The sequence below is a fragment of the Megalops cyprinoides genome, chromosome 23, assembly GCF_013368585.1.
Source record: "Megalops cyprinoides isolate fMegCyp1 chromosome 23, fMegCyp1.pri, whole genome shotgun sequence".
Classification (NCBI taxonomy): Eukaryota; Metazoa; Chordata; class Actinopteri; order Elopiformes; family Megalopidae; genus Megalops; species Megalops cyprinoides.
The window spans coordinates 19,901,424-19,926,354 of record NC_050605.1 but is presented as its reverse complement, the minus strand read 5'-3'; the positions used below and the strand labels follow the sequence as shown (position 1 = coordinate 19,926,354).

General features: G+C 40.5%; 2 protein-coding genes across 2 annotated transcripts; one reads left to right on the top strand and one right to left on the bottom strand.

The window, feature by feature from the left end:
• Positions 1-627: 627 nt before the first annotated feature.
• On the bottom strand, positions 628-18,774 carry tm7sf3 (transmembrane 7 superfamily member 3). Its single transcript, XM_036518196.1, has 12 exons — positions 18,468-18,774; positions 13,768-13,922; positions 11,366-11,516; positions 11,043-11,163; positions 8,863-9,019; positions 7,527-7,704; positions 7,197-7,283; positions 5,827-5,907; positions 3,659-3,811; positions 1,921-2,018; positions 1,309-1,471; positions 628-961 (listed from the first exon to the last, which is right to left on the bottom strand). The coding sequence occupies exons 1-12, from the start codon at positions 18,538-18,540 to the stop codon at positions 708-710; spliced, it is 1,671 nt and encodes a 556-aa protein (XP_036374089.1). The 5' UTR covers positions 18,541-18,774; the 3' UTR covers positions 628-707.
• Positions 18,775-19,653: 879 nt separating this feature from the next.
• med21 (mediator complex subunit 21) lies at positions 19,654-22,392 on the top strand. Its single transcript, XM_036518377.1, has 4 exons — positions 19,654-19,713; positions 19,979-20,093; positions 20,786-20,886; positions 22,048-22,392. Exons 1-4 carry the CDS (start codon positions 19,672-19,674, stop codon positions 22,225-22,227), a joined length of 438 nt encoding a protein of 145 aa, XP_036374270.1. The 5' UTR covers positions 19,654-19,671; the 3' UTR covers positions 22,228-22,392.
• The last annotated feature ends 2,539 nt before the right edge of the window (positions 22,393-24,931 follow it).

The window sequence follows — 24,931 nt, the reverse complement described above, 5'->3', positions numbered from 1 at the left end:
GCTGGAACAGCAATGCTTTTTGGCGAACACGCCACAGGTGACTCCGAGCACCATGTAACCCATCATGTGATGGGTGGACAGTGCCACCTCCCTCCACCCTGCCCCCTCCCCTTCAACAGGTGCTGGCTGTGGACACCAGAGGCAGCTCTACCTAAGAAGGAAAAATCGTCCAAATGATCCCATCCAGGTGACGGAATGTCCTTCTAGGTAGTCTGCCTATTTCGGCCATTTAGGGTGCAGTGTTGCTCGAGATGAGACTGCCTTTTGGCCTTGGGTGGGGAGTAAACTAGTTGTGTGGAAGGGTGGGGGGTCACTTCTCATTCACTGAGGCTTCTGACTGTTTGGCTGTGGGCTAATATCAATTGGGGTCCTCAGGCACCTCAGAGTTTGCCAAGATCATGGTGACAGGCTGAGGTCCCCGCAGTGGGAGACAAGAAGGGACATGGCTTTGTTACTAAACCTACAGATTCTTGTTCCGTCCTAGCCATGTTCACACAGTGGATGCTAGATTTTTTTTCTTTACCACAGTAATGCCAGAATGCTCAAAAATAAAGAGCACAAGCAAGAGGGTAAACCAGATTTCCTTCTAAGTGACCCCCAGTCCTACCCCTAGAGATGTGTGTGGCTTTTGGGCTTTTGGGGAGGGGCAACGTGTCGCTCTGAAGAGTCGACGGCACAGCAGGAGGGGCGTGTCCTGTCACATGAGGTCAGAGAAGGAGGGGCGTCTGCTCGTCGGCCGGCTCGCTCTTCCGGAACATGCCCTGGAGCCGCGCCCGCAGCCGTCCCGGCAGCGGGGGCACGTGGTGGCTAGGGTCCAGGACGTTGGTTTTGCGCCGCTCCCTGGCCTGTCTCCACATGAGGTAGGGGCTCGGGGGGAAGAAGGGGCGCTCGCGTTCCCGGCACAGCTGCAGCACCGTCCCGCTCACACCCAGCACCACCCACACCGTGATCATCCCAAAATCTGCAGGGGAATCAACATCATGGCACACATCATTCAGATTCACACATCTGAATCTGACAACAGGGTGCAGGCATTCAGATTTTACCTTGATGTTCAAAGCTATTTACAGATACCATTGTTTACAGATGCATGCATGCAAAAGCATATTCCGAGAGGTTTTCTGGCATTTTGCTGGGATTTTCCTGGCATTTGCTCACTAAAAACAGTGATTTCATATCAGTAAAGTGATAATAACAATATAATGCACCTCCCACACTTGAAAGAATAACAGCTATATTCCTGTGAAGAGTATCTGGGGTCACAAAAATAACTTTGTTTGGGCTTCATGGAGATCTGGGGATACCCACCGATGTCCTGCAGGGGCACGTTGATGAACTCTCTGTTGAAGTTGATGTTGAGGAAGCGCTTGAGAATGTCCAGGGTTATGTAGGCCAGGCTGGTGGAGACGTAAGCATTCACTGCCAGCACCACGGCGTAGGCCCCGGCCACACCACAGGTAGTTATATTCCCCTATGAGACACACAGGGTCTTACCATTCAACAGAACTCCAGCAAGCTTCTCCACACATATAAATTCTCCAGCGACATCTTTCATATCACCCAGGATTCATCTTACAGAACTTACAAAACAAAGCAAGGCCTAAGACCCACATACATACAGGTTTGGGCTAAAAGGAAAAAAAAGACATAAAATCACCTGTAAAATGTTATTTAGCAGTTACACATTTCATGGGCGACAACAGCTAGCATCGACATCCAGCATGATCACCTCTGAATAAATTAACAGGAAATAGCCATGGCATTATCTGTGCTGTTTCTTCATTATCTACTTTGGATTTTCACTGTTTTTTTTCCCCCCACAAAATAACCACCAATGCCCAAGTACTGCTATCCAATTTATTAGGTTGCTGCTGGGGCTGAGTCAGACTGTGATTGGCTGACGCTGCAATGCCAACCCACCTCTCTGGGCCAGCGCAAAAAGATGAGCGGGACCACCAGCACAATGCAGCTGAAAGTGACCCAGAAGACCACACTCGAGCGGAACACCGCAAGGTCGCCTGCGGGCAACACATCCACATTAAATCACATTTTCTGCATTAAACTACATTTGATGCCGTTTGCATTACATGACATTTGCTCTTATCCTGAGCAACTTTAACAGTTTACAATTTTGACACGTTATCCATTTATACAACTGGCTATTCATTGAGGAATTTCAGGTTAGGTACCTCGCCTAAGGGCACGAGAGCCTTGGCTCACCTGGGTACTGAACCAGCAACCACACATGACATTACACCACATTTTTAATTACATGAAATTTACCCCTGATCTTCCCTGATCTGTTCCTTTAAAAGATCATTTTATCTTGCCACCTCACATATAGAGAAGCACTACTCTGCACATGACTTTTATAACAATATTCAACTGAATACACATGGTGTTTGACTACATTAATCACTGGGAAACATGTGGGCACTTTCATCAAATCCTTTTGCTCCCATATCAGATTTAAATTGCACCACATTCAATTATACTACATTACATTACACAATATTACACCACATTCCACACTATTACACTACATTGCTTTACACTGTAATTTCTTTGAAAACATAACAGACTCTGGTAAACAGCAATCATGATTAATCTCTTCGAACTGATTTCTTGATCGGATCAATCAAGCAGTGCATTGAAAAATGCAAAGAATACAAGACATCTTGTAAAGGACCGTTCTATTCATATACATATAAATATATATATCATGTGCAAATATAACTATTTTCATAGTTTCTCACAAGGTAATGGCGGAAGGAGCAGCCAGATTATCATTGCAAAAAGGGGTATTTCAGGTCTGACCTACAAACAACGTGACATTTGCATTGGTTCAATGTAATTACAAGCACTAATAAGATCCGTGTAGCAAGTTTCCAGAGAAAAAAATAGCTTTTCACCATATTCTCAAAGTCTGTTGCAGAACCCAGCTCCGTTATAAACTTCATTTCTGAAAAATAACACCTGCATGTAACCTTGATCTTTGGTGTTTTGATATTATGGCATGTATATCCAATGACATAGAATTCACATACAGATGTATGCATAGAAAGACCACAAATCTAGCAGCATGCATAGTACATCCAATCACAGCAATGAAAAGATACATTTCTCCAACTATCTTGTTTTCAAGTGTGGTTTTGTTTTACTCAAAGGCAAGTTTCACATTTTAGACAGGTTTATTATCAAGTGCCATTCAATGAATATAATAGCGTATTCAATTTTTGCCTGTGACAACAATTTGGGGACATGCTGAAATCATGTTTAAAGATCACAATGTATGTCAGATTTCATTCTGCAATGCACGGGTTTGAGAATCAATCAATCATAAACTTACAGCAGTAATATTGTTAATAATAAAGTTTTAATAATAATAATTTTAGTTTTATTTTAAAGTAATCATTTTAAAATGCATGGCAGTCTCCCTGCAGCGTATACAGGGTGACCTACATAGCTTAAATCTAACATAAGACCTACTTAAAATGCTGTGTATTTCCTGAATCTGTTCAAGTTAAGCCCCTTCAACAGTACAACACCAGGCCTTGAAATTTGACCTTCAGCTCTCTCGTATGTGCCCAGTTCCTTAACTTGTGCCACACCTATCCATTTTCTGTCATTAGTAGCACAGGGCGACCTCTGAACTCACCGAGAGGCGTGTAGAAGATGATGGACGCCACCAAGAAGCCCAGGATGAGGCCCACCACTATCACACAGGCCATGACCGACCCAAAACGCCACCAGCTTAACACCAGCAAAACCCCGCCCACCACTCCCATCACTGCCGTCAGGGCCAGCCGCACTGCGGGGACCAAGGGGACATGAATCAGAACAGGCCAGAGCCCTCCCACATACACAAACCTGCTGAGTGTCGGCCATGACAAAAATGGTACTGATCCACACACAAGAACAGGACAAATGACACTGATGTGGATTCACTGAGCTCTGCCCTTCTCTATGGCAACGTACACTTCTTTCTTTAATGACTCAGGTTAAGAATCGTGCTCAGGCATAGGTGCAGTGCCCCAACTGAGATTCAAACCGGCAACATCCTCATTACACATTCAATTCCTTCCTCATGCTCCCCCAGCATGAGATTTATCCAAAAAGTTAAGAAGAACCAAATTACTTAATCTATCTGAATGTTTGCCTTGCAACAATATTCCAGCCATAAATGAATATTCTATGAATGAAATTCTGTCCTGATTTGAAACCTTGTATCCAATTTGCTTAAATCTTGGATTTATTTTGGTTTCCAGATGAGTCAGATATCAGATCGATTTTGAAGGATCTGATATGGCACCGTGTGTCTTTCATAAAGTATAATCATATGCGTGCGCTGCTGTAATTAAGCTTTCCAATTAATGTCTGATTCAGAGGAAGTTTACTATTGTATCTTGGCCAAGCTTTTTGCCATTCTCTGCCAACATTAATTAAGCCTTGCAATTAGATTTTTTTACTGTCTCATAACTAAATAGCCTTCCCAACCCTACCAATGGCCAAACACACACACACACACACACACACACACACACACAATGGTGTTTCAGTCTACAGGTTGGCAGTGAAGGAAAGTGGTAAGGATTCTAGGAGAGCAACTAGATGCGAGTTTAAATTCTTTGTGAGACCATGGTGTTCTATATTCCAGATATGTACAAGCACATAAGAGAAAAAGCATCACACCATGAGAATCATTAGTGGCTCCACTGCTCATAAGACTTAATTCGAACATGATGATTAAACAATATTAATTCACTGTGACGTGGGAGTGGCTGTTTATGGGTGTTTTCATGCTCCCATGACCACTAACAAGGTTAAGCGCACGACCCCAGTTTGTGTAACTTCATTTCTGGCATGTTGTGGCCATGCTTTTTAAAAGCTACTCTGCTTTTATGTTCTAATTAGTGCAATGGTAGTAACCAAAATTATAAATGGAATATACATTTATATTTATTAAATACACATAAGTATATATTTTATACATCTTACTGCTATACAGCATACAATACTTAAAATGACTAATTCCTAAACAGATATAAAAGTCACAAATGTCTTCTGCAGTGCTTTATTTAATTTAATTTATTTTTTTGGTTGCTTTTGGATAAGCAGTTTCTAAAATGATACCATACTTTCCCTTGGTATTGATATAGACCTTCATTACAACTGCCATTCCTTCTCTCTTTGTAATTATTAACAAAAAGAATGTTTCATCTTCACCAGTTTACTTTTTTGTAATAAACTTCATGTTCCATTACATGTTATATTCAATGGGCACAAACTTATATTTTATTTAATATATGACAGCAAAAAAGTTGGTGTTCAATGAAAATAATTATTTAAATGATCTCTTTATGCTTTATGCTGTATAAATCTGTGTATTTTTGCAACATGGGCCTTATTATGGGCCTCTTCATAATAACGAGGCATTTACAACATGATATTGTTATGATAATAGGGATATTTCAAAATATGCACATGAATACATTTAATGGAAAACACATTCTTCAATGAAAACTGAAAGAGAATAATTACAGTAGCAATTTTGGATTGATCTGACAGGTGTGCAATGTATCAATCTATTTCTAACACTCTCTCAGTGTTTCAGTCATAATGACTCAATAATTTCCCAAAGGGAAAACATCTCAAAACATGGTTTTAGAATATCTTATGAGCATAGCATTCTGTGTGGGAATGTATAATGTTAGTGCCAAACATTTGGTCATTGTAATTGACGGATGCTTTTATCAGGTGTTCTTATATTAAAGGTGTGCTCCCGAATTATTTCAATGCTGTTACATTGATTAGAATTTCACTCACTGTCGTAATCCAGGAGGGTGGTTCTGGTGATCAGAACGAAGAAGATCAGTCCCGTGAAGGCAAAACCCATGCAGAAAAGCTCTGGAGAGGGAGAGAGAGAGAACAAGAGAGAATGAAGGAGTAAGCAGACAAGGGGGAAGGGGGAAGAGAGAGAGAGAGAGGGAGAGAGAGAGAGAGGGAATGAGAGAATGAGATGGGAAATGGCAAAAGAAAGGGAAAATACAACACAAAGAGGGAGTCAGAGGGAGTCAACTTTAGTAAAACTACCAAACTACCATAAGTTTCTGTTTCACACAAGCTATTGATGTACTATAAACATTCATATTCAGAATAAAAAATGCCCATGTTTATATATTTACAGATCAATACTGTCACCACAATCCCACATCAGCCCACCATTGGAAAAGCTACTCCTAGAGAACTGGCTGACATCACCTGAATGCAGCATCAAGCCGAAGCAAACAAATCACAAGAGGAAAATGTCAAACGGGGATTGATCTTAGTTCGGCCACAGTTTGATCATGCATCTCAAGATCCGGCTGTTTTTGCAGTTCCTGTTGCAACACAGTCATTAACTGACTTCTCACTTTTTGACCCCACTTTGGCCAATCACTCAGAATTTTTGGTACAGAGCTGGACTTTCACACACCACAAGAGCCTGGGAAATACTGTGAAACTGCTGCCCATTTGAACCCTAATGTTCTGTCGGGGTCAAACATTTGAACATTTGTGATAACAAGGGACTGTCTTGCTGACTATGTGGGTCAACTGTATTGAATTTAGCAGTGGTTTACCTAAGGTTTGGGCAACTACGCCACTGAACTCTGTTAGAAATGGGAACAGCTGATCCTTACCAGCAAAACTAGCAACTGCCATTTCAGCTCAAACAGAGGGCAGTCAACTTATAAACCACCACTAAAGCTGCCCCTACTGACCTTCCATTGATTACAGGTTCTCAATTGTGGTTCAAAAGCAACCTCAGCCAAAACAGCATTGTTCTTCCACTGAAATATGCTGTGAGCAGCTGTAAGGTCCTGAAATTTCCTAGGCTGCCAATTCAATAATGAGATTTCTTAAGGGCATGCACGTGACTTATCGGTCTCAGATGTTGGAGGAGATTATCATAAAAAACCCATTCACTTCGCTAAGGACACTCAGCAGCCCATTCAAAAAGACCCAGGGAGTAAGGAGTATGTCTGTGTATGACGTTTTGTGTTTGTGGGGGGGGTTTACTTTTTATTTATTTGTAGTGACATTCTTGTGCTTCTAAGTATCATTGAATTTGGTAAAGGAATAAAAATGAACAATCACAACACTGTCATTACAGCATTATAGCAATAACTTTAAAGCAATGTACACAGTATATTTACCACATTTGAAAAAACGGTGCCCAAAGAAGCAGACAAAAAGGCCAGCCAAACCTCCCAGTGTGAAAAAGACCTTGGTGGAAATCCTTCCTGCATTTAAAAAAAAAAAAGATAAAACAATGTTACACAGTGATTCAAGCATGCTTACAGGGGAGTAAAAAGTTATCCGCTGGTCAGAGCAGAGGTGATAAATAACGTTAATGTTATAAGTCAGTTGAGTCAGTGCAACTGGTTGTTAAAAAGTTACACAGTTGTCAGAGCAGAGGGAAGTAATGTTATCGTTACACAATGAGCCAGCACAGCTGGTAGCAGCAGCCATGGGGATACACTCACCCATACTCAGACAGTCGTCCAGAACAGAGGAGAAGCTGCAGCTGTAGGTGTGGACGGGGATGTAGGAGGCAGACGTGTTTAGCGTCGTGTCCCTCGCGATGACCGAATAGATGACACCCTGACCCGCTACCGAACTGATGGTCATGGATGTCTCCTCGCTCGAGGAAAGTGTCGCTAGCTGCGGAGAGAGTGAGAGTGACTGAATGAATGTGAACGATAGTGAGTGACTGTAAGTGAATGAATGAATGAGCGAGTGAGCGAGTATGTAAGTGTTAGCGTGGGAGTAAGTTAACTAGCGTAACACTGACTTAGGAAACTGATGAGAAAGTAAGTGAGCAAATGTGAGTGAGTAGGTGAGTGACTGAATGAATGTGAACGATAGTGAGTGACTGTAAGTGAATGAATGAATGAATGAATGAGCGAGTGAGCGAGTATGTAAGTGTTAGCGTGGGAGTAAGTTAACTAGCGTAACACTGACTTAGGAAACTGATGAGAAAGTAAGTGAGCAAATGTGAGTGAGTAGGTGAGTGACTGAATGATACAAAAAGGGAAACAGATACTGTAAGTGAATGAGTTGGCTAAAGAGTGAGCGAGTGAGTAGCACAGTGAATAAGTGAGTGATTTAATTCGAGTCACTGAATGATTGCATGTGTGAGTGTAACTGATTGAATGACTGCGGGTATAGGAGAGTGAGAGTAAGTGCATGAGTGGGGGTCAGTAACTTAGTGTGAGTGATTGACAAAGTAATTGACAAGCGAAGTGTTGGAGTATGATAGTGAGTGAATGACTGGTTGAGTGAATGAATGTGTGTGAGTGTAAGCGGCAGCGTCGCCAATGTCTTTATGGCAACAAACATTCTGAAAGAATGTGCACACGCAGATTCAGAATAGTGCATATGCCTGGGAATTCAAATAATCTGTGATATCTTAATGCCTTTATTGTATTGGACTGTTGAGCAATTGTTCTTCTAAATTAAATCAAGAGGGTATTTGGAAGAGATCTCAAAGCGCCCCTTATCCATTTCTACAACTTAACCAAGAAGTCTTGTTCACGGAAGAAGTCTTGTCTGACGAAGAATTCTAGAGAGAGGGAGGAACTGGACACATATTTATAACTGTTCACTAGAAAGTAGGGTGTCATACATTTCATCTTCAGTGAGATCGCAGTAGGAGCTTCAGCCTCATCACACCAAAAAGTGTGCCTGATATCTGGCAGTGATTGGCCTTCAGTGTTCAACAGGTGGATTGTGGGTATTGTCTCAGTGATGAACTGCCATCTTGTGTAAGTCAGGCCACAAAGAAGCAGGATGAGATCTAATTCTGAGCCGACCACTTACCTTTTCCCCATAATCTGTCAAGCTCTGCACGCTGGCTGCTTTCTCTATGTAGAAAAGGAGGGTCCGCTCTGAGTAGTCACCCGTTGGAAGGTAAAAGCGGTAGATATCATACTCCAAGCGCCACTGGGATATGTTGCAGGCTGGCAGGGTGGCTCCTCTGCATATGAAGAACAGACAGAGAGAGAGTGCTCAACTGGGTTAGCTAACTAGACCCACCTCACAAAGACTTGGCTGCCACTAGGTTGGTTAAAAATCAGTGATACAGAATAGCATGGTGCAGTTTTTGCATGCAAATTCTTCCTAACTGCAGTGGCTCGCTAGTTATAATCTGTAAAATGTTAGCTGTTGGTTTGTCCAAAACCTTTTGCATCTTCCCCACAAGCCAAAATGGTCAAGGTAGGGGCTGCTGCACCAATGACGAGATAACTATCCGACAACTAACAAGGCTTAAAGCATGCAATTTTCACAGTAAACTTGAGTTTTAAAAAGCAATAGTTCTGTGCTTTTGGGTGTTGTCTCTGACCAATTAAAAACATGACATGGTAACTAAAACGAGCTATGGCTAAAGTAACTCTGTGTAAATTGTTGCAAACATTTGCACATCGTGCAATCATAGATATTCAGTAGATATGAATCTCCAAACAATCAAAGTGTGAAGGCTGCATTCAAAGTTGTTACAGCGGTACATTTATTTGCCTTGGAGTCTGGCAGGGGGATTGCTCCTGGCTGTGGGCTGAGATTGTTGACTCCTTGTGTGGACATTGTAAACACGGGAAAGAAAGGGGGATGCTGTCAACACCTGATGTGGGAAAGAGGTGGTAAGTGGGATTTTTATCATCATGAATAGGGCCGGTTTGTCTAGGTTTACGTAATTGCATAGGGATTGTATGAAAATTCTCCCCCTAAATCTTTATTTGGAACTCCTATGGGTGATGAGTAATGTGGTTTACAGTATGTTCATTTTGTGAGTTTTTAAATCAACTGGGAAAAAGTTCCTAGTTCATTGTCAGTATTTCCTTTTACACTGACCTATATGCACAACTCTGTGTAGAACCTTTCTGAACTGAGAGTTTACCACCAAGGCAGAGAAAATTGAGTCAGCGTAATTCTTCTCTGCATCAAAGCAACACGTATTTAAACTCTATTTACGTTCTGAGCAAATGACTTGTTTTTGGAAAGATTTTGTCTCAATTAGGAGCTAAGAGAACATGAATTTCAGCATCAGAAGATGTCATTGTAATGTTTTCAAACTGAAGGTCACAACGATAATGCATCACTCATTGCTCTGTCACAGGACTAGCCCGTGAAGTCGTGTGTCGCATGACCTTGCCTTGAATTCCTCTGTCACATGACCTGGGCTTGCATGCCTTATATTACGGGGCTCTCTGAAATATACCAGGAGGGAGGCATCTCGTGTATTCAGCAGAAAACCTGTAGCAGCAAACACCTCGGATAGCTGGCCATCACCACAGCCATTCAGACAGTGTGGAGTCTACATTTCTCCAGCTTATGAGAGAAAAACAGTGGAAAACAAGACTGGAATGGAACATGAGATACTCTGAAGATGGTTTGTGAAAAACACGTATGTTTTGTTTTTGTCTGCAAACAGTAAAAATAATAAAAAGGCTGAATTATTTCACCAGCATGTTTGATGGTCTTGTTCTTGTCTTGACAGAACAGGCATAGATGTCTTTAAATGATGAAAAGCAGTCTTTCAAATACTTATTAACCAAGCAGTGTTTGTCTGGGTTTATGATGGACAAATCAGTTTTATGATGGTTTTTTCTTACCCATGCTGATATAACAGAGTGTACCTTAACATCTGAAAGCCCAAATTCACTTCGTAAGCTAAATGCTAATCATATATGCATTCAATAAAGTGCAATACAATACAATAAAAACTTCTAAAATGGGATTACTGGGTCTTGATATTTTACAGACCGTAATTATGAACTCAACAAATGTATTCAATCAATTTTCAATTTTTCTGGGGGGTGGGGGGGACGTGAATGGGTGTAGGGCGGGGACTGTGTAATGTCACATATTTCTAACTTGAGCTGTCTTCCACCTGGAGAGGCACAATTAATGACATACAGCTAATGAGCTTTACCCATTTTTATCATATAACGAGTAGTAAACCTTTTAAGTCTTTTTTGCATTGCATGGAGACAAACCGATACCTTGCATATCCGATGTTAGCTGGAGCAAAGTGGATAGTAGTCTTAAACAGGTTGTAGTGCAGGTAGATATTGGGGTCAATTGTGAGGTCATATTCCAGGTTGCATCCTCCAGGAACTGGGTCTTAACAGAGAGAACACGCATTGAATGATGTCCGCTCACTGTAAAGTGCTTTGATATGCCATGGGACGAACTACATAAACTACGCACATTGTCATGCTTTTAACACATACTGAACAGATTCCAAGTGCTCTGGATTTCAGATTTTGTTGTTCATTTAGATACATAGCCTGCCTGAGATATATGAGCATTGAGGGATACGTACCCCTGTGCTTGTAGGGCAGGATGACACCCGTGCCTGCAACGGGGTCATCATCAGGTGACAGCAGGTACCAGGTGAGGAAGTTCTGCCAGGGAAAGAGGGGTGACAGCAGGCCCGAATCCACCGCTGTGTTGGCGGAGTCGGGAGTTGGGATCTGCCGCCAGACCACAGGAAACAGAGGAAACAGACAATGAGGTCCACCACCTTCAACAGGGGTGTACCGTCCTGCTCAAGCATGGACACATGGGAGCACATTTCTCATTGTGCCACTGAGAACTTACAGGCTGTGGAAGAACCTGGGGATGCTCCTGACTCAGGGCAGAGGTATATCAATTTTTGGGAGGATTTATGAAATTTGGTGATCCAAGATTATTGGAGGGCAGACTTCAGCAGCTCAACACAAGACCTTTGGAACATCCCCCTGTTTCCTTTTGAATGTGTTATTTTATGATCATATTTTATCATTTCTTCAAACTGACATTATTATATATAGTACACATTTGCAGAATCTTGAATTTATTTTTAATCTTCTGTGGATCAGCTTAATATTAATTAGAAAGTGAAACAATACAGAGTGTTTGGGTGGTCATACCGAGCACACAAGTCAGTGGGAAATACAAGACTGAGGCTTGGTCTTCGTGCATCCACACTAACACACCCTTTGCCTGGGCTGAACATTTTCGGAGAAGAATCCAACATTGACTGAACTCCTGGGATGGATTAGCCAACAGTTTCAGAACAATGAGAAACCCTGAAATAATTAATCCTATTTTCTCCCCCACAAATAATTCTACAGTAATACCCAATGCTTTGTTTTTCAGTTTCCCGAACATTTATATAGTGTGTCCTTCACGTTATCCCAAAGGTCCGGATGCTTGTTTACCTGTTTATCCAAACTTGCAGCAACACTTATATTTGTAAAATACAAAATGCAGAACCCAACTGCAGATGAACTAGCCTCACTGCTGCTAGTTAAACTAAGACTGGACACTTCCTTTCTGAAATTTTAATCTTACAGTGATGAAAAAAGCAGGGATGATCAAATAAGTTATCCTAAAACACCAAATAGAGGGGGCAACCATGTTCTGTCAATGACTTACTAACTGGAACCAATCCAAGTCTTCTGCTGTTAAAAGAAAACTATTTTCATTGAATTAAAAGGGCTAGTGATTGACAACACATGACACATGACCTCTCTCTTTCAATCGTTCCTGAAGCTTTCATACTAAAAGATGTGCAGTGGTTGTTTTTGGTAGAGCATTGATTATTTAAGGAAAGAGATGTTATTAAACTGATTAATGACATTCTAACTAATTATTAAGATCAGTTATCATGTATCACCATGCTTGTTCTAGTCACAGTTGGATACAGGTTTGAGCAATAATTAATAAATTAATAAATCCAGTACGAAGCCCAAGCATTATACCTAGCTGGTAACAATTTAGAATTCACCATTTCATGATTTTTCTGGGAGGCTTTTCAATCCTTTTCTTCAGGAGGAAGGAATGACAAGGATGGTGTGAAACAACACAAATATTCCTTCAACAGTGAAGGCAGAAGAATGCTGAGAGCATGTTGGTGTTGAATAGGCAGTTCAATCTGTTTCTAGACTTTTGCAACACAAACATTGCAACATCTTCACACATAGTTCTCTTTGGTTTTGTGTGAACATGGCAAAAGTGTTTGGCCTGGTGAGTCCGTAATCTTCTTGCTAGCTACTGTTTACAAATCAAAACTTCACAACTGAAAGTGAAGGCATTCACAGTGCTGTACAAGTGTAGGCACTACGATTCATATTTGCTATTATACAGGACATTCAATATCACGTTTGTCAAGTGTATTGCCATTTTTATATAAAAGCCACATGTATTGGATTACCTTTCACAATACAGAGTTTACGTATCTCATGTTATTTACAATACACAATATAAATTGTGCCCATAATTTTTGAGGCTGAAAAAAGACACTCAATTGAACTTGAAGCACATTTGGGAGAATTTCGCAACAGGATATTCAGTCCACATTAGAGCATAACAGCTAAAGCGCCCAGCTCAGGTAAGTGGTTTATGACTCCTGTGTGAAAATTTAATCAAGACACTGACACCAGTTGGTTGGAGGAATACACTACACTGCTAAACCTGGAAAACTGGATAGAATAATTTTATGCAGTACTGTCTTCTCTCACATAAGAAAGGGAACATGGATTATGCTACACTGCCGCTCTTATCCACAGCGACTTATATCGGTTACATTTCTTTTGTGTATCCATGCAAGTGAAATGAGCAACAGTGTCAGACCTGGCTAACAACACTCACACACCAGTGAGTGTGAGCACAAGTCATCTGGAGAATCTTGGAATATCATCCCGATGTGGTCTGTCTGTGATGTGATGTCTGCACTCTCACCTTTTTGTAGGACAATGTGGTATTGCGTCGCTGTGTGTGAAACTGCAGGGTGATGTGTGTCACCTCCCAAGGGATCCTGGACACCACCACCTGCAGAGTCGCGTTCGGAGGAACGGTTAAATTCTGAAACTTTCCCAGAGAAAAAACCACACGATCTGCAAAACGCAAACCAGAAACAATAACACATCAATCAGCCCTTGTAGCAAACCACCACTACTACATCTCAAAAGCATATTTCGTTATCATTTTATTGATGCATTCTTTAGCATTAGTTTATTCATGTATCATATGCATTAGTTTGGCTCACATTTTTTTGTAAATATAGTAAATATGTTATATGGTAATATGGTAAATATGGTATTCTGAATTAAGACATTCGATACAAAAGCTGATGCTAAATTCTTATCAAACAAACTTTTGTTTGCATATGAGAGGAGTTTTCATAGCACTCTTGTAGTGTGGTAACATAAAAACACCATTGGTTCTAACAATAGGCTAGTTTTGAGTAATAACCCCACAACAATAAATAGTAGGACATTAGACACAACAGATAATGTAACTGGGTTCTGTAGATGAATGGACATTTATGCTCCACGGTTAATTCCTTTGAAAAGCTCAGAATGAACACACACACTGTGTGTCAATATTTCATCATTTCATTGTTGTCAATTCTTTCAATTCTTTCAAATTCAATTTCTTGAGCTCTGCATGTGTGCTAGTTTCTGTTCCAACCAATACATCACGTTTCATTGGTCTACTCGGTTTTTGTAATCTACATTTGCAAAATACATACATGCACTGGGATAATGACTGGGAAAAGTACATTAGAAATAGAGGTCAAAACAAGAAAAATGGGCTTTCAGGAACTGTGTTTGACATGGACTCTCATCTCAGAAATGTTTTCCATACATTAGCACTGAATGGAAACCTATTCAGCCAGACCACAACATTTGTGCTTATGCAAAAATGGCATTTCACACAAGTGCAAGTTAAATCGAGGTTGAATCACAGCACTGAGAACCATGTCTAAGCCAAGTCTAAACCACAATGTAAGAGCCATGCAGACAGTGAGATTAGCAGTCTGTGGCAATAATCTTCCTATAATCTGTTCACCATCTACTTACTCATAATTATTTTTCATCAGATTCTGATCATGAATATCATTAATCCTTTCCTTTCTAAAGTTATAAACAGAACCTGCGGTTTAAAATGTTGAAAAAAAAACAAACAAACAGTTTAACAGATTGGGAGACCACTAGCTACAAATGCAGCTTGTTATATACTTAAACTAAGATGGTGCTCATTGAAGAAGCTAAATACTGATGACTCTTTTGAATTCAAGAAATTGTGAATGGTACCAACCAAACATTGCATCTTTGGCTTTTCGTAGAGAGCATGTTGATAGTGAAGACAGCCCAGTTTGAAACACTCCAGTTTGGTGAAAAAAATGAAAATGAAGCCCTTGGCACAAATTAAATGAATTCATTCAGGAACAAGGAAGGAAAAATATAGTAAACCTCCAAGGGAACTAACCCAAAAACACAGCTGGCCATTAAGTCATCAATGCATGTAGAACGATGTAAGGTATAATTAAATTTGTTATGTGATTACAACATTAAATTACAGCATGCCCCAGAATCTAATCCCAACCAAAAAAGTCAGTTTGAGGAAAACATGTTAAAACTACAACAAATGAGCAAAAATAAGGCTACACAAAAAAGAATCAGATGATACTGTGGAGAGCCAGGGTGATTACATTTATAGTTAATGCATGAAAAGAAAAAATCTTTGAATGGCTTGGGATGTTTTCTTTGTGTTAATGTTATTTGCAGACAAACTAATATTTTGCCAGCGGGAGTGATATTGTCCATACCATGCATTGAAAAGTAATGACTAGGTAACTAGCCTTGTACATAAAAAACTGTAGGTTAAAAGTCCTGGATGGTGTTCTGCTGTTATACTATTGAGGAGGTATGAAACCTGAATTGCTTCAGTAAAATAAGCTGTTTGTCCAACACATTGTGCACTGTGAACACTGCCTGACTCTCACTGTGAAAATGTCAGTAAAATAGGAGAAATGGTATTTAGACCCAATAAATGTGAAGGGCCACTTGCTCCCTGTCTCTCTCTTCGTTTCCTCTCATAATATATGAGCATGTTTTGAGTGAGACAGAAAGATATATCCATAGGGGAGGACAATGTTAGATAAGGTTAGACATTATTTGGGATCGACATGATACAGAAATACAACCTTTAGGTTATAATCTGTCACTTGCTCTTTGTAATCATTACTTTTTATATTTATATTTATTAGCTGGGTTTATATCTGTGTTTGCACTTTAGGTTATTTATTGACTGTTGGTGAAACTTAAAAAAAACTACTGAATGCTGCTTCCTTCTTGAGTTGCAGCATTAGTCAGGAAATTAATTAACAGAAAAAATAGTTGTTGTTGGTGTACATATCGGAGGATTGCTCTCGCCGTACCCCCTGCTCCTGTGTGAGTGAATGAGCTACAAAAAAAAAAAAAAAGGTTGGGTGAAAAAGGGGGAGAAATGCATAAAGAAAAAGAAGCAAAAAAGGAAAGACAGTAAAGTAAAATCATCATGCAGCCCTGTGTGTGTGTGTGTGTGTGTGCGCGTGTGTGCGCGTGTACGTGTGTGTGTGTGTGTGTGTGTGTGCGTGTACGTGTGTGTGTGTGTGTGTGTGTGTGTGTGTGTGTGCGTGTGCGTACGTGTGTGTGTGCGTGTGTGTATGTGTGCGTGTGCGTGTGCGTGTGCGTGCGTGTACGTGTGTGTGCGTGCGTGCGTGCGTGCGTGTGTGCGTGCGTGTGTGCGTGCGTATGTGTGTGTGTGTGTGTGTGTGTGTGTGTGAGAATATGGTTGTGCAGGTGTCCATGCGCACACGTGCACGTACCTGCAGGTACTAATGTTTAAATCCGTGTGTGTGTGTGTGCATGCATCAGAAGGAGGTGGGAAGTTTTATTCTTGAGTTTTCACACCAGTAGTCTAGTATGAAAGTGCGGATGTGTTGACATGTTTTTTTTTTCTTTTCTTTTTCTTTCGCTTTGTTATGTGGTTACATTTTCTGTGCAACATTGTATGACTTGTGCTAGAGGGAAGGATGATCCCTCCACCCCAAGCTTTACTGTGGATTACTTGATGGAAAACAATAAAAAAAGTTAATCTCAAAAGAAAAAATGTATGTGGGTAGCTAGGTACATAGTTACCATAATTTACCATTGTGTTTTCCAGATAGCTGGGTCACAAAGTAATTTAGCTTGATAGCTCAGTGAGACTGTTCCCTTGCAGTATTTCATTGACAAGTATGCAGCTTGTGACAAACCTTTTTAAAATTATTATTAATCACTTTTAATGTGAACAGTCTTAGGGTTTTTAGCAAGCAAGACATGCCATTTTCCATTCCTACTACTAGCCAACTGCAATTCTAGTTCATCTCCAAGCAACAAATGTTTATGTCTATTAACTTCCATTTTTCACTTTTCGGAAGAAAAAACATAAACGCCATATTCAGCAAGAATTTATGAACGTGTTTCAGATTCCAACCTGAAATTTTACCCACCCTTACATTTCAAACATATATATTTAGCATTGTCTGTTCATCATTTGGACAGGGGACACTGACATTTTTCAACACTCCCTTCAGACATTGCTCAGTGGTCTACATTCCATTTTTTTCAATGGAAAATATTTCTTTTTATTTACTGACCATCCCATTTTGAATATGTCCTCCAGACAGGTGAGAGGTTACTGTAATCACAATATTCAGACAAGTCGCCTACCCCTATGGATGAGCAAGAAACGCCATTCACTTGTTCACGCGACAAGTGCTTCAAAAAGGTGAATGGAACAGCTTGTAACGGTTCATTTGAATTAGCGAACAAAAGCAAAGTGTAACTCCACTCATTATGGGGATAATGTATCATTTCCACAGTTTGATTGGTTCAGGTCAAGTCTGTTTCGTCATCCATTATGATACCCACTGAAACATTGCCAACATTTTTCCCAAAACAATGTACAAAAACACAAAAAATACATTCAGCTGAGGTCATTTGACATTTGCCCTGAAGGTATAATCATTAAATTTGAGGTTTTGTCCCTTTGTGTCATGTGGAAAAAAATGTCATACAGCCTAAAATAACAGCTGAGACATATTTGTTTCTACGGGCATAAACGGAATAATGTATGATGCAAATTATCCTTTATTTAAAAAAAAACGCCTCACAGCAATGTATCCCTCAGAAGCTGATACCACCAATTTATGTTTGTGGTTAAAATATTTAAGACATTTTTGTTATGCTAATGAAGGTTATGTAACCGAAGACATCATTAACATTTCTTAATTTACTGATAAAGACACCTAAGCAAAATATCTGGTTTAGCCTAAGCGCTTTCTAGAGAAACATTTACGATAAACATAAATACTGAATTCAACTAGCTGAGACCAACGTAACGACATCTCCGAAAATATGCCATTCTCGTATGACTCGTAACAAGGAGGTTCATACATATACCCTTACATAAAACGTTTATATAAACCTCCTTGGTCTTAACAACGTTCTTTTGCTACAAAAAAAAAAAAACTGCTAATGGGACAGACATGCGAAACCTCAGTGCTTGCATCTTCTTATCTCAGCCAAACTAATTTATTTCTCCCATGTGGCTGAAAATAAAAAACTTACTTGCATCCTGAGAGAGTCCTCCATCCCATGTCAAAATAAGAAGCATAACGGGTAATGTCCAAAAAAGGAACATTTTCCCACGGCCCGTATTCTCTCCTTTTCTTACTATCGGTACATACACACGCTTGCATGGATGTGGCGAGTATTCGGAGTGAGGACGTTCAGTAGTAAACCACGATCACATTTTGTTGCCATGAACACGGCACTTATGTGCTGCACTGCTACGACCCAGTTACATTTGTGTCAGTTGAAAGTTTGCTGGTTCTCTTCTTGAGCCGTAGTAATACACTCCGTCGTCTCTGCCGTGGACTTGCGCAAACGCACTAAACTGCAAACTGTCAAAGTCAGGCTACTTCCGCCCGCTTCTTCCTTAATTTTTTACCATTTCCCCATCACATGGTAAATGGTGCAGAATAAATAGGCTCCTACATATCTGAACAGTTAATAAGCGCCCATAGAGTATAGTTTATGTCACTTTATTCTTATCTTTATATCAGTGTGTGTGTGCGTGCGTGAGAGTGTTTTCTTAAAAAAAAAAATCACCTCAGAACGTTTCAAATGTTCCTTTTACAGACAACAAGCCAAACTATACACGCCGGGGGAAACGTGCGCCAAGTCTCCCCTTTCGGAATGCGCATACATGGTCTGGTCTCTATATATTTTCAGATTGTGGTTAATTTCCTATTATTACAAAAAATCTCTGTCAATTATGTGGCTATTATGTGCAAGCAATCATGAAAATTACCCCGCTAAAGAGAAAGCAAAACTAAGAGTCGACATTGAACTAGGGGTTTCAAACATCTGGCACCACGTCCTTTAACATGAAACGACTCTTCCTTTCCAAACTGAAAAATGTCAACATGTCAACAAACAATATCTTAAATTGGTGGTTATTGTCTCATGCTTCATCGAATTAGCCTAATTAAAAGAAGAAGATACATAGTAAAAGTCACTTTATGACACCCAACGCTCTACTGCAAGCCCCGTATGGCCGGGTTGTCGTTATTGAGTTGCCAGCCCATCGCGCAATTTTATAAGGGCTCCATAGAATAGTGTTTTTAATATGGGAAAACGTCAATGCGTTTATTATCCGCTAGAGGGCACAGAGCAGCAATGGTGGAATTGTAATAACAGCCATTTTTATTGGTCGGTGTGTTGTTCAATAGGACAGCGCTTTATTGTTAGGCGGTTGTTGTAGATAAAGATGGCGGACAGGTTGACACAACTTCAAGATGCCGTTAATTCCGTGAGACTAATCTTCTGTTTTAACTACTAGTTAATGCGAGGCAGTTCATCTTTTGCTAAGTATAACATTAAATCCGTACGGGTATAGGTCTTCTGCCGCAACACATATGTAGAAATTATATATGTAGCTACTAAACAGATTCCAGCTGTAGTTAGCCAGTTAGCCTAACGTTACACATTTGACTGTATGCAGCTAGCTGTGCGGGGAAGTGTAGTAAAAAGTTTATCTAAACTTGTGAAATGATGTCGTTCTTCTCCTTGTTCAGCTGGCGGATCAGTTCTGCAACGCCATCGGAGTTTTGCAGCAGTGCGCGCCGCCTGCGTCCTTCAGCAACATTCAAACAGCAATAAATAAGGACCAGCCTTCAAATCCAACAGAAGGTAGGCAATGTAGAGAGCTGCGGTGAAAATGAATGAAATATGAAATATTCGGTGCTGAAGTTTGGAATCTTGAATTGCGACCAGAAGGTGTAGAGGTTTAATCCGAGGTGGCCCGGCATTTAAACGTATACCACATAACCTGACCTGCCTCAGGGAAAATTGTGAGATGAAAAAAATATATGTTGAGCATATAATCCTGGATAAATGCAAAAACCCTTAACACCCCCCTTGCAAATCTGATAACTCATCTTACATTTTGTATTAATCTACCTATGATGGAAATGGACCTAGATATATATGGTATCTACTACCAAAATGGATGTCAGCCATTGAAAATGTCAGGTTGGCTTCAACATAAATGCGTAGTTCATCAACATTGTAAGCCTTTTATTCAGTGTATCAAAATACCATGCATAATCAAAAATGTATAATTACTGTGATTTGTGATGATGGTATAATCTGGCAGTGTATTGGTTTTAGAGACGCAGCCAATCTGTCAAACTGTGAGGGTATTTTGTTTTCTTCTCATATTTCAAAATGAACTTTTGCTGCTCATTGCAAGTGTTGAATCCTGCTTCTGATGTCACTGCTGTTTGGGTAAAGGTGTTTTAGACTGTGCTGATGGTCAGGTTTCCTCTTCTGACTATGTGTCGTCGTTCACCCCCCCCCGCCCCCCCCCCACCCCATTCCAGAATACGCTCAGCTGTTTGCTGCACTGATCGCACGGACAGCCAAGGATGTGGATGTGCTAATTGATTCACTGCCCAGTGAGGAATCAACCGCAGCTTTGCAGGTAGGCATCTGTAATTGCCAATGACTGTTCAGATTAATGCAAAGTGTAATTGGTCATTTTACAAAAATTAACGCTGTTAAGCACAGTGTCCTCCCCTTCGGAAAAAATTGACCCCCGTAGCATCATGGATAGAAGTAAAGCCCAACAAACAGGCACCACCCTGAAAACACCAAGACTGTCTTAGGAAAAAAGTAAAGTAAATGTCCTACATTTCTATTACTATTATGCCTGTATTTGCTAATTTTCTGACTGGTGCCCAGGGTAATCACACCTTGATAAATCAAATTACCTACAGTACTCTCATTTACTTGTGAAATAAAAAGTACAAATAGTGGTTTATGTCAGGATCATTGATGCTTGAAATGTGAAAAGACTGGTAATAGGTTTGTAATCAGTTATTTACCTTCACTCTGTGAAATGTCAATCCAAATAAATTGCAGTAAAGGTCTCATTTCAAGGTACTGGTTTGTGTATGTTGATAAAACTTTGGGTCTGGTCTAGAAATGGTCTGTGTTAAATGGATGCACAACAAGAACCAGATGTTTTCAACCTCCTCCTTAAATCTAAGCAGCTCCAGTGGCTTTCCTATCCAAACAGCAGCCCAGCTTGCATAGGTAGTTGGTTCAGATAGAAGTCTTTTTCTAGATATTTTCTACAGAATTCTCTCTATTAACAAAAGGATGCAGTGTTATTGTTTTCCCATTATGTAGGAGGTTAAAACTGGAGTTGTCTGCTGTATTTTGTCAGTGTCAAGTTATGTCAAGTTCATCACTGTATGAAGCTGATCCCTTAGTCAGTGGAATTGAAATGAGTTTGTCACATAAGTGTTGGAAACAGATTAATATCAGTATCTGTAAGGGTTTTCCCTGTTAATGGAACAGTGTAGCATAGTGGTTAAGGAGCAGGACTCGTAACCGAAAGGTTGCCGGTTTGATCCCCGCTGGGACACTGCGGCTGTACCCTTGGGCAAGGTACTTAACCCACAGTTGCCTCAGTAAATATCCAGCTGTGTAAATGGATAACATTGTAAAGAACTGTAACCTATGCAAGTCGCTTTGGATAAAAGCGTCTGCTAAATGAATAAATGTAAATGTAAACATAAACACCTGTCTCACCTGTCCCCCTTCCTTCTCTCTTGGCTAACACCTCCGTCTCCCCCAGGCGGCCAGCCTACGGCAGCTGGAGGAGGAGAACCATGAGGCGGCGGCACGGCTGGAGGAGGTGGTGTACCGTGGGGACCTCCTGTTAGAGAAGATCCAGAGCGCTCTGGCTGACATTGCTCAGTCCCAGCTGCGCACCCGGAGTGGGGCCCCCAGCCAGGCTGCGCTGCCAGACTCCTGACACCAGGGGGCGGCAGTTGATCTGACTGGCAGGGGAGCCAACCTCATGTAAATAGTTTCTGACCTGAACAGTGATCCTGGATCAGTTTTTACACTTAATTGTTCGGGTATAGTGTTATTTAAACTGATCATTTGCTGGGAGTAGACTGTGCCAACAGCTGCCAAAGCAGGCTTGGGAGGCTTTTCCTCCAGAAGAGAGTTGCTACTGGGCTTGAATTTGGCTGAGGCACTGAACTGTTAGCTGTTTATTTCTGCTGCCTCTGATAATTTGGTATGTGTAAAGTCTTTGTGTATTTTGAAAAATAAACTGTTACATGTGATTTATTTGCTTAGCAGATGCTCTTACTCAGTTTTACACACAGTTCGTTTATGCAGCTGGACGTTTCCTAAAAGCAGTTCAGATTAAGTACTTTCCCAAAGGGTGAAAACAACAGTGCCTCACCTGTTGAAGTGAACCAGCAGTATTCTGGTTACAAGCTTACTTTGTTAACCTCCTCTGCTGTGTTTCCAATGTTACAGAATCATCATATTTTTGAATAAATTCATCTTTTTCAGAAGTTAAAATGTTTTTTTTGATACGGAATTATTTATTATAATATGTTTTCGTACATTCTAATGCACAATGGGCCTATTGAGTAATGTTAAAAATCGAATATACACTGGGGGATAATCAGCCCATCCCCACAACGAGTGTGTTTTGTTTCATGTACAGTTGATTTGTTCCCTTGGTAATCGATTCTGGCTCAGTATGTAACATGTAGACTATGTGGTAATTTATGATTTAGAGTGGGCAAGGTGACCTGGGATCTGTTGGCCAGGGCATAAGGCACCTGAAACCCTGTACCCTATTAATGAAGTGGGAAATGCAGACTGTCATGAGCTTGCAGTTATATAATTATCTGTGAGCAGCAGCAGATGGATCATTCCTTGTGAAAGTTTTCTCTTAGGCATTCTTAAATGGGACATGCTAACTTTCATTTGGCAGGGGTTTCCCTGCAAACGGTGCTCATTTTACATGGAGCAGCACAGTTTTGTCAATACCTCAGCTGAAATTAGTATTTCAATTTGGTATTTTTAAAAGGACTTTGTAAAGTGCTTCATGATTATAGATGTATGTTCCAGTGGAGAGGTTTGAAATTCAGAATTGGAGTTTGAAATGAAGAAATAAATCTTTGGAGGGCAAGCAGTTTTTATAGTACCTGACTACAATCTGAAGACACCATCCATTTTAAGATTGAATCCAAGCTGTTTTATATTGTCCTTGTCAAAGGGTTTTTTTTCCAACCTTTACCTTTTTTTTGTATAGCATGCAACAAGGTTTCTTTATCCCCCTGACATTTCCAGTACAGATCATCACTAAGACTAGGGTTTGGTGTCTGAACAGGAACTTGTGGTCTGGCTGTTCTAGCTCATCGTGGAAACGTGGGTGTGAGAACACTTGCTGTAACCATAGACCAGGGCCTCTTTGGTCTTTCCTGTGATGACTTCAGCCCACGGTGAAGTCATGCTTTTAAACCATGGTGCGCTGGATTTTTCTGTTGATGTTTGCCCCGGAATGTCCTTGTGAAATTTCCTCAAATGCTACATCCATGTCAGAACGAGAACATTGTTGCCTTAGATAACCATGAAAGCAAATGTATATTTTTGGGAAGTGGTTTGTTGAAAGTTGACAGGGTGGACCTAAGACGATCAGTGGTTCTGGTTTTGCTTTGACTGGAACAACTATAATAGACTCTAGATGCAAGTGCTTTCTTTGGCTTGGGAATTTCTGTCAGTGTGTGTCCAAAAAAAAATCCCTAAATTTTTCCACTTGCAGTGTATGTGGTAATGTACATATATCCTAGGAAATATGCTACAATGTTAGTACTTATTATTGCAGAATATACAAAAATTTTGGATTTTAAATTTCTAGCAGTGACAAAGGGACCCACACACAAACGTGACAACTTGTCATCTGGCATGCCAAACTGCGTTAAGCTCACTCCCTTAAAGTACACAAGATACTTGGGATCCGGTAACCATGTTGTCATTTGCAGTTTCATAATGGTCAATATTTGTTCTATTTGCCATTGTCTTGGGCAGCTTATCAACCATATACGCACAGTGTATACACACAGTCTGTATTGTTCAGCTGTGCATTCCAAACTCTAGCCTAGTGGTCAGGTTTGTCCTACAGCACCTCCTGGAGAAAATTTCTGGCATTTTAAAATAATTTTGTGGTCCTGATGATTATGTGTACCTTGTTTGATGTGTCCCCAATATGCAATGGTTATGTTTTATTTTCTATAGAGAGTATTGAAATAAGACTTGTAAGCTGACAGATGTAAAAGGAAAAAAAAGTGTGATCTGAACGTGACTGACTTGATCAGCCCAAAACCTTTTTGTCACTTTTTTCCCTGCCATGTTTTAACTTTTTTGATTATGTTGAGTGTTCACTTTCTTCAGGGTTCCCTATACTCAGCAGCTATGGAAGCCTCTGAGGTCCATGAATCATCTTGTGCTGAAGGTGAAAGTTTGTCTGGCTCTTCCAGTTCAATAGTAGTGGCTTTGGTAGGCACTGGTACAGCAACACTGCTCCTCAAAGCTGCCTTTGAATCTAATCTAAACTTGTTTCCTCAGTAACACCAAGCTTCTGTTGGTGGTATGACACCTCTACTGCAGGTGCTGAAATATTTTTAAAGATCCACTGTTCTCCTTATGGGCAC